Genomic DNA, 14,487 nt, shown 5'->3' on the forward strand with positions numbered 1-14,487 from the left:
ATGATCAAGTAGCTAAAACGACTAGGGCTAACAGGGGCAACAGAAGAGATATTGAATGTAATTGATGAAAGGAGAAAGTATAAATATGTCGTAAACGAAGCACGAGAAAAGGAATACAAACGTCTCAAAAATGAGATCGACAGGAAGTGTAAAATGGCTAAGCACGAATGGCTAGAGGACAGGTATAAGGATGTCGAAGCATGTGTCACTAGGGGTAAGATAGATACTACCTTTCAGGAAAATTAAAAAGACCTTTGGAGAAAAGAGAACCACTTGTATGAATATCAAGAGCTCAGATGGAAAACCAGACCTAAGCAAAGAAGGGAAGGCAGAACGGCGGAAGGAGTATTTACAGGGTCTATACATGGGCGATGTACTTGTGGACAATATTATGGAAATGGAACGGGACGTAGATGAAGATGAAAGGGGAGTATGATACTACGTGAAGAATTTGGCAAAGCACTGAAAGACCAAATTCGAAACAAGGCCCCGGGAGTAGACAACATTCCATTAGAAATACTGATAGCCTTGGGAGAGCCAGCCATGGCAGAACTCTTCCATCTGGTGAGCAAGATGTATAAGCCAGGCGAAATACCTTGAGAATTCAAGAAGAATGTAACAATTCCAATCCTAAAAAAGCAGGTGTTCACAGGTGTGAAAACTACCTAACTATCAGTTTAATAAGTCATAGTTGCAAAATACTAACACGAATTCTTTAAAACGAATGGAAAAACTGGTGGAAGCCGACCTCGGGGAAGATCAGTTTGGATTCCGTAGAAATGTTGGAACGTGCGAGGCAATACTGACCCTACGACAACTCTTAGGAGATAGGTTAAGGAAAGGCAAACCTACGTTTCTAGCATTTGTAGACTTAGAAAAGCTTTTGACAATGGTGACTGGAATACTCTCTTTCAAGTTTTGAACGTGGCAGTTGTAAAATACAGGGAGCGAAAGGCCATTTACAATTTGTACAGAAGTCAGATGGCAGTTGTAGGAGTCGAGGGGCACGAAAGGGATGCAGTGGTTGAGATGTGAATGAGACAGGGTTGTAGCCTATCCCCGATGTTATTCAGTCTGTATATTGAGCAAGCAGTAAAGGAAGCAAAAGAAAAAAAAATGGAGAAGGAATTAAAATTCATGGAGAAGAAATAAAACTTCCAGGTTTGCCGACGACATTTTAATTCTGTCAGAGACAGCAAAGGACTTGGAAGAACAGTTGAACGGAATGTAGAGTGTCCCGAAAGAATTATATGAGATAAACATCAACAAAAGCAAATGGAATGGATATTAGAATGTAGTCGAATTAACTAAGATGATGCTGAATGAATTAGATTAGGAAATGAGACACCTAAAGTAGTAAATGAGTTCTGCTATTTGGGGAGCAAAATAACTGACGATGGTGGAAGTAGAGGGGATATAAAATTTAGACTGGCTATTGCACGGAAAGCGTTTCTGAAGAAGAGAAATTTGTTAACATCGAGTATAGATTTAAGTGTCAGGAAGTCTATTCTGAAAATATATTTGTATTGAGAATAGCCATGTATGGAAATGAAACAAGGATGGTACACAGTGTAGGCAAGAAGAGAGTAGAAGCTTTCGAAATATGGTGCTTCAGAAGAATGCTGAAGACTGGATGGGTAAACCACGTAACTAATGAGGAAGTACTGAACAGAATTGGGGAGAAGAGGAATTGGTGGCACAACTTGACTAGAAGAAGGGATTTGCTGGTAGGGCACGTTCTGAGGCATCAAGGGATCACCAATTTAGTATTAGAGGGAAGCGTGGACGACAAAAGTCGTAGAGGAAGACCAGGAGATGACTGCACTGAGCAGATTCAGAAGGATGTAGGTTGCAGTAGTTATTCGGAGATAAAGAGGCTTGCACAGGATCGAGTAGCATGAAGAGCTACATCAGACCAGTCTCTGGACTGAAGACCGCAACAACACAAAGTTTTAACCCAGTTCATAAATTTTTATAACTTACTGCGGAACAATAATGACAGGGTGTCTCCATTTCGGTGGGCGCTAATTGTTTCGCAGAATAATTAACCTTTGCAACCACTCGGAAACAAGTAGTAATGCTCATCACAATCCGTGTTTTAACGTCCATCCTGTGTATTACCTCATCGATATTGCTATCTGTTATACGCACCTAGCCAAATTAGTTTAAAAAATGGTTCAAATGGCTCTGAGCACTATGGGACTGAACTTCTGATGTAATCAGACCCCTAGAACTTAGAACTACTTAAACCTAACTAACCTAAGGACATCACACTCATTCATACCCGAGGCAGCATCCGAACCTGCGACCGTAGCGGTCACGTGGTTCCAGTCTGTAGCGCCTAGAAGTGCTCGGCCACTTCGGCCGGCGCCAAATTAGTACTTTGAGTCCAGAGCGTGAGAGAGGCTGTATTTGTACACTGCCGTGTCAAGATAGAACACACAAAAGTAATAATTGTCCGCCATCTTGGTGTCTTGATTGATGTCGCAGAAGCAGAAGCTGCCCGGCTCTCTTGACGTGAGACTGTAATTGAAATTACTAGTGGGTGGGCGAAAGCTCTCAAACTAGCAAATAAGAAGTCCTGTTTAAAGTTCAAGGATTCGAACAAGTTTACTTACGCGGAATAAATTAGCGAACAAAGCTGTCCCTGATATCGTTGTACTAAAAGGTCTCGCTCGGATTTGTAGTTTGGAGGTGTCTTGGTGCTCGTTTCCTCTATGAGCTAGGAACATGGGGTGAAAAGTTTTTGTTTTAGCTCAGACCAACGGTCATACATATAGCCGTTCAAACATCTGTTTTACTGTAGCCGTTGTAGTATAGAAAGCGAGGTTTGAAGGACGAATCGGAGTTGCTGTCCAAGCAGACTGTGCGAGTTGGTTCATTCCGTTCGAAAAAGATATTAATTGCGTTGAAATTAAAGCTCAGCTACTGACACCATTTGTATAAGCACCGTTCGGATTTTACGTGCAAAAAGAATCACCCAAAAACGATCACCTTTAAATAACTCAGTACTGGAGCGAGGCAGTACACAGTGAACGATCGTGGTACCACGTGAAGATCCGACGAGCCGCAAGCACCAGCCTTGGTGGGCCCAGAAAATCTGAGGATGGTTTTAACATAAGCCCAAAGCAGTAATAACAAACTAATTTTATTGTGATCTCGACTGTTGTTTTAATCAAAATACATGTAATTAATTGTCGTACAATTGTTTTGTGAAAGCTTTATCCGTTACCACGATGTAAGCACGGTGGTTCGAAAAACAATAGAAATATGTATAAGGGATCAGTCGTCGCCCGTGCAAACAAAAAGCCAGGTCGGATGCCAAGCTAGGGAGATCTAATGTCAAGGTTACGGCATAGCAAAACTTGAGAACCAGGATGAAAAATCCTCCTATCGCTGCACAATAAAGGCGTACATGTCCTGTGCAGAGTTAGAGATGTAAAAGAAAACAAATTTTCCGACTCATCTGGCAACTTCAAAGACATTTAAGTCAAAACGTGACATATTAGCGCTCCTTTACGAATTAAAGCCACTTCCACAGCGTAGTGCCGGCCGGGGTGGCCGAGCGGTTCTAGGCGCTACAGTCCGGAACCGCGCGAACGCTACGGTCGCAGGTTCGAATCCTGCTTCGGGCATGGATGTGTGTGATGTCCTTAGATTAGTTAGGTTTAAGTAGTTCTAAGTTCTAGGGGACTGATGACCTCAGAAGTGAAGTCCCATAGTGCTCAGAGCCATTTGAACCAACCCCAGCGCAATGAGTTCTCTTAGCTACAAGGTGTAGGCGCACCTGCATCTTCCAATTTATAATCTGAAGTCCCTGTCCAAAATCCAGATGATTCGCCAGCCATAGTAAACAATATATAATATCATACGGCTAAAGAGCATTTACGTAATAGCTAGATATTTTCTTTTGGGGTGGCGATGAAAGGGCGAATATGTTAAGATGTCTTGATTTAAATGTCTTTGGAGCTACCAGATAAGTCGAAAAGCTATTTCCCTTCTCTTACATACATAACTCTGCCCAGGACATATCGCCTTTTTTATGCAATGATAGGAAAGTATTTCATTCCAGTGTAATGAATGTTCGACTACAGAGTCACAGGTTATTGTTCATTCAGTTAACAATTTTAATACAGTTAATAAATCTTTACACACAACACGTAATAAAATAACTTCTAGTACACACACTGCTTTGCATTGCGCACAGAGCCGCGGCGCATTAATATTTACATACTTCGTGAGCAAATAAGATCTTATCTGTGCGGCATTGCCTTCACAGAAACGTGTTGCCGCTGCTAAACGCGGATACACCCTTCCACGTCTCGTGCTCGACTCCACTATGAACTGACACAGATCCAAACACTTCATTCGGCTGTCACAGTTGGTGTCGATGGCGCACAAAGCGCTTCTCCTGCATTGCTTCATGTTAACGCTACGAAAATAATGTAACGAAAACAATTTGAATACTATGTTTGTTCTCTTAATCTCGAGGATGTTTGCTACGAATAACAGTGAAATTAGAATTCAGATATAAAAGAATGTTAATAGATGACAGTTGTCTGTATCTCACACATGAGCTAAACTTAGCCTTTATAGTTACTGAGGTATGAGAGTGAACGATATGGCTCTCAGAGCCAGTAACGTCACAAACATTCATGGCAAATTTTCTAAAATTCGACTACTTACTTCTTCACATGTAACATAAAACTTAGATAGTTAAACAGTCTTACGTTTAAGAAATCAGTATAAAGATAAATGACGTGTTTTGTATTTCCGTCACACTTTTTCCGGTGAAAAGTGAAATAATTTGTAAGTTACAGAGTTAAGAAGAGCCACTAGTAAACCAAATAATAACAGAAACTTTCAAATGGTTCAAATGGCTCTAAGCACTATGAGACTTGACATTAGAGGTCATCAGTCCCCCACACTTAGAACTACGTAAATCTACGTAACCTAAGGACATCACACACATTCATGGCCGAGGTAGGATTCGAACCTGCGACCGCAGCAGTCGCGTGGTTCCAGACTGAAGTGCTTAGACCCGCTAGACCACCGCGTCCTGCACAGAAATTTTATATTTGTATTCCTTCCACTCATTTTCGTACATAGCACATTTTTATTGAAGCTAGAACAGTGCAATAGATCCATTTTTTCTGCTCTCACTAAAAAATTTTGAACATCTTAAAAAAATATTTGTACAATCAGTGGGTTTAGATTTCTTTTTAAATGGTTTACCATGAGCACAAGGACACGTGGTACCAAATGATATGCTACTTGTGCGAAGATATATTCTCGATCCGGCCCCAGGAATGGCGGTTATCGCTGAAACAACCGGTTTTCGGTTGTATCGCTTCCTTCCAGCGCCAGTTTAATTTGTCTATTAAAACTGCTCCTAATAACCGGTCTCTGAAATAACGTATTTTCACTTCCCCATTCCTATTATTTCCTATAGTAAACGTAGAAAACGAATAAAGACTGAAAAGTTTTGATGCTCTCTAGTTTCAAGACGCTTACAGTTAAAGAATTAAATAGGCAGATAAAATAAAACTTTGTGCATGCACCGTTTGCTGCTTTTCTCGAAAAGTGGTAAGCTGTTGAAAAGAAAAAAAAATCGATTAGGCTCCTACGGACTCTAATTTTTTGAAACTCTGCTCAAAAACCATGTTGCAATCGAAGATCATACCACTATTTGGGGACTACGCATAGACAGTGGTAAATGATGAAAACAGATTGCATGACACTGTTTTTCTTAATATGTCCGTTACTTATATGTCCGTTTACAAGAGCAACAAGCGGATAAAGGAATATTATGCAGACACAGGCGGCACATCAGCTACAGTCTATTTTCATTGTATACCGTGAATTAATTGTTGTTAAGTTTTTGATTTGTTACTGTTGCCCTAATTTCGTTCCTCTTTTATCACTTCACTGAAATGACAGACATATCTTTTAAAGCAAACGAAGCATGGTACTTCATTGCTGCGTCTCTTCTTGCAAATATTTCCAGACTATAGTTACTGCCGTTCGGCAACACAATGGACGTCCGGCGACGAGAGCGAGAAGCTACCGTATACACCTGATCGGCACAAGTCTTACGCACTACACGTACAGTTGCACCTTAAGCCACAAAACACGGCAACACGGATGTTATTGTCTCAGCAATGCAGTAGCAACTCTTAAGCCACGTGTTTCTTGCTCGTTTCTGTCGGCATAATTATTAAAACTACAACTGTTCACTTTTCCCATTTTCTGTAATAAACGCAATATTTCAAACCAATGCAAACTTTACGAAAAACGAAGTGTATTTAAAAACGAAAAATTTTAGCATTTCTGATATAGGTAACTGATATTTAGGTTATTAGTAAAAAACAAAAAGAAAACCTGAGACCAAACAAATACTGAAATATACGGGTAATTCAGAACTAAGATATCGATATCGGATTTAAGCGGTCGGTTTTTCCCATCCCTGGCGGCCCTGCCCTAGCTTCCATGGTCTTCAGATCTTCACCCACTGAAAGTGATAAATTCTGATTTGCCGGGAGATTCACGCCGTCCCTCGCTATCTACCACAATTGATGAACTCCAGCATGGATGACGGTGATTATGGGTTTTAAGAGATTAGAGATCTATGGTCATCAGTACCTTATTCTACGCCCTACAGAAGAGTCTTTGCACCCTACCAGTCTGCATGTAGAGAAAATCTCACATACTAGTGTGAAAACGTTTTCTAAATGTCTGCGTAGGTTGTATCTGAGGGCGAACGTGGATAAAAGCCCGGTATCTACGTACCGGGATGTATGAAACCGCCTAAAAGACAAATCTAGACTGGCTGGTTAACCAACCCTCGTCGTTAATCCGCGGGGTGAGTTGGATCCAAGTCAGGCTCGTCTCGCGGTGCCGTGGAAGCGATGTGTCGTGTCTCTACGTCACCCTAACACCAACAAATGTAGCCCCTTGACGTACTTTGACGCGTCAGACTCATGAAAACAGATGCGGACCAAACGTGGACATCAGGGCGCACACTCAAGGGAACGAAAGTCGGTCCATGCTCTCTTTGTGTGTACCGGATATGACTCTGTTCAGTACATACATCATCAAAAAAAAATACACCATCAGATGAAGGAAACGTATGATGGCTACCCAATAAATGAAGCAGAGGTAATGTTGAAAAATGACCAGCTGCCGACCTACGAAAAGCCAGCTGCCGACTTACGAAAAGCGTGGAAAATTATTACTAGATGAAACACCTCTTCAACTCCATGTGCAATATTGGGTTCATCTTCCTAAACGTATCGAAACGACTCCTACAAAAAGAAACCAACAAGGATGAGCAAAATCTACATAAAACACAAAGTGTCAAGCCAAACGGCGTTTGGAATGCACTGAGCGTAAAGTGGCTTTACACCTATCACAATACTTTCGAAACTATTATCCCATCCATGACTATTAATTTTTATAGTTACCCTAGGTATATTCCTATTGGATATTCTTTCAAGAGGATTATTTCTTCTCGTAATAATTTTTTTTGTTGATAATATCTACATTTGGGCGTCGGTTGTAACGTGTCTTCTGATGAAACCACACAAAAAGACTCCCACGAAGATTATAATTTCTATTGCAGTATTGTTAGGTGTGGAATAACTTATATTTTGAAGCATTGTTTGAAAAATTGTATTAATCTACATGTAGTGAAGAGTGTCCGTCTGTGTGTAACTCATGTAAATCTACAGTTTTTTTCCAATCTTGATGTAATTTTGCACACTTGACCTTCAAGACAAGAGGAAGATCACTGTGTACATAAGATTTCTCAATCTGACGGTTGTTACAAAAAATCTCTAAAAGTTCTTAGCGCTTTACTTCATATTTCTGCACGATCACCTAATGAACATTTAGGCTGACATAGGCTATGTATTTTTTTAATATACACAATATACACTGAAGAGCCAAAGAAACTGGTACACTTCCCTAATACCGAGTAGGGTCCCCGCGAGCACGCGAAGTGCCGCAACACGACGTGGCATGGACTCGACTAATGTCTGAAGTAGTGCTGGGAGCAACTGACATCTTAAACCCTGCAGGGCTATCCATAAATCCTACAAGGTGGAGAACTCTCTTGAGCAGTACGTTGTAAGGGATCCCAGATATGCTCAATTACGTTCATGTCTGGGGAGTTTGGTGGCCAGCGGAAGTGTTTAAACTCAGAAGAGAGTCCTGGATCCACTCTGTAACAATTCTGGACGTGTGGGGTATGACATTGTCCTGCTGGAATTGCCCAAGTCAATCGGAATGCACGATGCACATGAATGGATGCAGATGGTCAGACAGGATGCTCACGTATATGTCACCTGTCAGAGTCGTATCTAGACGCACCAAGTGTCCCATATCACTCCACCTGCACAAGCTCCACACCATTACAGAGCCTCCAACAGCTTGAACAGTCTCCTACTGACACGCAGGGTCTATGTATTCACGAGATTGTCTCCATACCCGTACACGTCCATCTGCTCGATACAGTTTGAAACGAGACTCGTCCGACGAGGCAATATGTTTCCAGTCATCAACAGTCCAATGTCGGTGTTGAGGGGCCCAAGCGAGGCGTAAAGCTTTGTGACGTGCAGTCATCAACGGTACACGAGTAGGCCTTCAGCTGCGAAAGCCCATGTCGAGAATATTTCGTTGAATGGTGCGCACGTTGACACTTTTTGGTGGCCCAGCATTGAAATCTGCAGAAATATGCGGAAGGGTTGCGCTTCCGTCACGTTGAACGATTCCCTACAGTCGCAGTTGCTCTCGTTCTTGCAGGATCTTTTTCCGACTGCAGCGATGTCGGAGATTTGATGTTTTACCATATTCCTGATATTCACTGTACATTCATGAAAAAGTCTCAGTGGAAAGTTCCCCGAGCCGGCCAGTGTGGCTGAGCGGTTCTAGGCGCTTCAGTCTGGAACCACGCGACAGCAACGGTCGCAGGTTCGAATCCTGCTTCGGGCATGGATTTGTGTGCTGTCCTTAGGTTGGTTAGGTTTAAGTTGGTCTAAGTTCTAGGAAACTGATGATCTCAGATGTTAAGTCCCATAGTGCTCAGAGCCATTTGAACCATTTGAATTTTGAAAGTCCACACTTCATCGCTACCTCGGAGATGCTGTGTCTCATCGCTCGTGGGCCGACTGTAACACCACGTCCAAACTCACTTAAATCTTGATAACCTGCCATTGTAGCAGCTGTAATAGATCTAACAACTGTGCCAGACACTTGTTGTCATAACAGGCGTTGCCGACCTCAGCGCCATATTCGTCCTGTTTACATATCTCTGTATTTTAATATGCATGCCTATACCGCTTTCTGTGTGTGTGTGTGTGTGTGTGTGTGTGTGTGTGTGTGTGTGTGTCGTCCTTAGCGTAAGTTATTTTAAGTTAGATTAAGTAGTGCGTAAGCTTAGGGAACGATGACCTCAACAGTTTGGTCACATAAGACCTTACCACACATTTCCAAATTTGCAAGTAAACGTTGTTAAAAACATCTCGAAAATTAGTTGATCGATTTATTTCAATGTTTTTGTCCGATTTACTTCTTAAAATTATTCATTTGCTGACTGAAAAATAAACTTCCATTGCATTTTCGTGAAAGGAAACTTCCACAGTTTGCAATGTAGAAGCTGCCAAATCTGTATGTCTTTTAAATTAAGCGTGTTTTTTTCACCTCTACTGACTGTACATTATACAAAATCTTATTATATTTGTGAAATATTTATTGATTAAGTACGTGCACATACTTTTAGGGCCAAATTATTTCTTGCAGAAAATGAAGTGTATTGAAATGATAAAAGTATATATTTTACAGTTAGATGTAAGTTACATTATATTACCTTAATTCGTAGTTTCAAAAGAAATCACAGTGTAATGCATGATGCGATTGTTATTACTAAACTTGTGGTTTGAAATTGGTGTATATTTGCAAAAGCATAGAACTCCTTTTTCATGAATGCCGCAGGTGAAAACGTATTCATTCGTCGCATTCCGTTGATAACCATTAAACGTGATTTTCAATTTAGAGCGACTGTAATTTTCCGTGTGGCTTGCATCAGTTACTAGTATCAACAAGGCACAGCGCCGCACACTTTGTGTGGGAGATATAAACCATAACGGGCAATGCTGGGCAGTGCAGTTGGTACATATACAAAGGAATTAACTTTAGCATCTACAAAAGCAGTATTCTGTGTAACAAATAAACGTGTAGCCATTCAGGGTGTTTCCGTAAGAGCGTGCAAAAATTTAACGGGACATACAGGACGCTGCACTGAACAATTTGAGGCAGGGAACCTGAGGTCGAAGATGCCAGCTTAACGAGATAATAGGAATAAAATCACATTACAATGCACTTTTGTAATTTACATTACCGACACAATAAACGTACCGTTTAAATTGCATCTTACAAAATGTGTTGAATCTGACGGCCATCAATCTCATTGCAAGCATGACATCGGCGCATAAGATTCTGAAGCACCTTGACAAATAACCCTGGTGTATTTCGAATCACTGGGGTGACGTACACAAGTGACTTTAGGTAATCCCATAGGAAATAATCTAGGTGATTCAGGTCAGAAGATCTCTCAGGCCATGGAATGGGGCCTCCTCTTTCAATCCAGCGACCAGGGAATACAGCATTGAGATGACAGGACATCCAAACTGAAGTGAGGGGGTTCACCATCATGTATCCACGTCCTCTCACGAACAGCCATGGGTACGTTCTCCATCAACACAGACAGAACTCTTTGCACGAACCACAAGTACAGGTGGCCGTTCACGCGGCCAGGTAGAAGATATGGCCCAATGAGATTGTCGCCTGCAATGTCGGCCTAGATATTAGCACCAAAACGTACTTGATGGTGTGACTACCACAGTGTGAGGGTGTCTCATGCCACACACTTCCTGCTGTTCGAAATACCATCACGATCCAATGAGGCCTCCTCGGTAACGATCTCTATTTGGACGAAATCTAGTCGATCAATCCATTGTTGGAGCAACCGCTGACACAATGCGATCCTTTGTGCAAAGTGAGTCACAAGCAATGCTAGGAGTCGTTTGTGGAGTACTCACCACACGCTAGTATTGACAGCGCCCATTTCACGTGAAATACGACGAGTACTTGTAGTTGGGCCCGCTGCAACACCTGCCCATCAAAATCGGATGTGCGAGTGGTCGTCATGTTGCCAGGTTCATCGTTTCTTCTTTCCAATGAACCAGTTTCCCGCATTCGTTGATCGAGAGAAATAAACACTCGTCGTGACGCAAGTCGCCTATTTGGAAATCTCTTGCAGTACGGCCGTTTCAGCAGCGCGATCATTGCAGAGTACTTCCCCATACACAAGGTGCATGGCAATCAGTTCCGCCAAACTGTACCGGTACTGCACCATCATATTGTACTGTACATCTTTGAATAGCACTGACTAATGATAGGTCTGTCGTTGATTCATAGTGCCTTCTGTCATGGGACAATAGAGATGCGATACAACAGAGCCACCTTATGGAAAAGTAAAATAATCAAAACATACATCGTGACTTCTTAGTAATCAGGCTCATCCTCCTTGTTTCCTTGAAGAAAATAAAAAATACATCTGTAAATTAACAGCATAATACATGTAAACTTGTACGCATATTAGTTGTAAATAAGCTGGAGAACAGTAATACTAGACAAAGCGGTAGAGAAGTTTACTTCCACATCTTAAGCCGGGTTCTCCGACCTCAGGTTCCCTATCCGAAATTGTTCGGTGGAGCATTCTCTATGGCTAGTTAAATTTTTGCACGATTTTACGGAAACACTTTCTATAATTGGTATCCGCATGTTGGCCGTATTGCGACTGCATAACACTGGCCCGTTTCGTATGTATCCTCTCCAATCGTTTGGGTACGGATTTGTCCTACTAAATGGTACGGCAAGGGTGAATCATACGTTTTTCATACGCCGTACACGTAAAATAATAAAATTTTCGTTGTTTTCTGTTCATCGTTGCCTTGCAGTTTTAGTGGCCAGCACGGTGCACGGTTATTTATTTAATCGTATGGCGATACAATATACAGTTGATAGAAGGCAGATGATTTTATACAACATGCAGTGGTAGAGAGGGTGATGCAGGCCTTAAGTGAGGTGGAGGGATGTGATTCAGTACAGGTAACCAGTGGCATGGGTTTGATTTGATGGGACCAGTAATGCAGCGCATTGTGTCGTTAAGTTCTGTGACTACCTTCTTCACATGTACACTTTCCAACCAGACAGGTGCACAGTACTCGGCAGCAGAGTACACAAGGCTAATGCCCGTTAAACGCAGACAGTCAGCAGGGGTTTCCCAGGTGGTACCACTGAGCTTACGCAGTATGCTGTTCCTTGCAGCAACTTTATGAGAAAGTTTGGTGATGTGCTCTTTGTAGCTCAGGGTTCTATCTAGAGTGATTCCGAGATATTTTGGGAAAGGATTGTGCCTCAACGTTTGTCCATTGAGCAGAACTCTTGGTTTGTAGTTCGCAGCACGATTCGCTAGATGGAAACAAGAGACTTCAGTTTTTGATGTGCTTGGGACCAATCTCCAGGTCTTAAAGAAAGTTGACATCTTCTCCAGATCCTCCGTAAGAATTCGTTCATCATCTTCGAAATTGCTGCTCTGTGCTACCAGCGCGATGTCATCAGCATAGATTAATTTAGTTGATATTGTGGTTGGTAAGTCACTAATGTATTAACTGAATAGTGATGGGGCTAAAATAGATCCCTGTGGTAGTCCATTATTTAGTTTCCGTTTGTGGCTTTTAGAGCTGCCTAAACGAGCAACAGTGACGTAGGTGATATACAATATGCCCGGAAACGGTGCACGGTGAATTAACCTAATGCGTTCTGCTGATACCAATAAAGGAAAAGTTAAATTTCGTAATATCTCCGAAGGTGTACGAACTGAAGGTTGCGAGAGTTTCGGCGAGGTGAGTCTTAAGTGTTGCAGGACAGCAGTGGGTCCCCTTCCAGAGCCCAAGTCCAGCGCGAGTCTGGTGAGCCAAGTCGAGTGGCAGTGTACCGCTACGCCCGGAGCCTGGTGGCTGGGACGTGCGGCGGCGGCGGCGCCGGCCGGTTCGGCATGTAGCGCGGGCCGCGTGTACCGCGGTGCGGTTTCCATGACGTCACGGGCGTCGGCGAGGCGGCGCCGCGACATGTGACGCCAGAAGTGACGCGCCGGCGTGTCGGACACGCCTTTCCTCTTAGCGGCCGCAGGGCGCCGCTTATGGATTATGCGCCGCAGGCGCGACCGACGCCCGGTCATTGATCGGACGTCTCCCGCTCGGACATCGTCTGGACCAGCGATTTCCACAGATTTTTTTGTGGCGAAATTCTTCGTAATTCACTCATGCTGCAATAAAATCTGAAATTGCGAATCAAAACACGGCTTGGTGAATTTTTCCCTGCTACCACCACTGATAGCTGGGAAACAATCTTGTACCATCCGATAAATCGATTCGTATTGATTACATGTTCTCATTTGCATAATTCATCTGTTATTTTCGTCTCCTATGTTTTGCGCTGTATATTTTTGGATATTCGGGGAATTCCGTTATTTCACTGCTGTAGCATAAAGGTGTAATAACAAATTTGATAAAAAGCTAATACATAAATACATAGCCTGCAGAAGCAACATCTTAGTCAATCAGAATTTAGCTGTATCTTGCCAATTAACATTCTCATTGCTTCAGACGTTTCTGAAACTAATTCCACACATTCGTATTCATAATTGGGAAACTGACGAAAAGGAAAGCTCCCGTGACGCCACGCCGAATACCATGCCCAATGGACGCATTTTCGTCCGACAGTACAACACAAAATGGAAGTATGGGAATGTCGAAATCGCATTCGAGAAGTTTTCGAGAGTAACCGATGACGAGACGAAGGTCCATCGCTACGAACCACAGAGCGAGTGACAGAACGTGGTGATGGAACACCCATGTTCGTCTACTACTGCTTTCGTCAAACTGCGGCCCGCGGAAGCATGCAGCCCCAAGTGAAGTACTCGTGCGCCCCACGGTTCTCGGCTGTATTTTATAATAATATGCATCCAGCAACTAAAAGCCGAATCTAAAAACGTCAACTAACTTTAAGGGCCTCTTAAGACTTTTTTCCTTGCTCAGAACGAACAAAACCAGTAATGTGACTAAGATGTGCTTAATTTCAGTTGACCTTGGTGAATTCGGCCGTGAACTAATTAATTTTCCGCTTACGTAAGGGACACTGCGAGGCTAATAGAAGAGAGAGGGAGAATATTTTACTATTTGTCTTCCAGTGCTGACAACTCTCGAGCATGAGCAACTAGCACCGGTAATCTGCTATGGTATAAATGTTAGACGGAAGTTACATGGATTTGTGAGTGCACATTACAGAAATGGTCATCTTCAAATGTGGTACATGCATGTAGCAAGTAATATGCAATCAAACTAAGGCAGTTCTGATACAATGCAA

At 42.5% G+C, this 14,487-nt stretch overlaps 1 protein-coding gene across 1 annotated transcript in view; it reads right to left on the minus strand.

Moving 5' to 3' along the window:
* The window catches only part of LOC126484819 (uncharacterized), a 182,667-nt gene extending 169,367 nt beyond the window's left edge, over nucleotides 1-13,300 (minus strand). The window contains exon 1 of the mRNA XM_050108416.1: nucleotides 13,058-13,300. Within this exon, the coding sequence (XP_049964373.1) occupies nucleotides 13,058-13,300 (243 nt within the window). The remainder of the gene's footprint in view (nucleotides 1-13,057) is intronic.
* Between the last annotated feature and the right edge of the window lie 1,187 nt (nucleotides 13,301-14,487).

Source organism: Schistocerca serialis, chromosome 6, assembly GCF_023864345.2.
Source record: "Schistocerca serialis cubense isolate TAMUIC-IGC-003099 chromosome 6, iqSchSeri2.2, whole genome shotgun sequence".
Taxonomy (NCBI): domain Eukaryota; kingdom Metazoa; phylum Arthropoda; class Insecta; order Orthoptera; family Acrididae; genus Schistocerca; species Schistocerca serialis.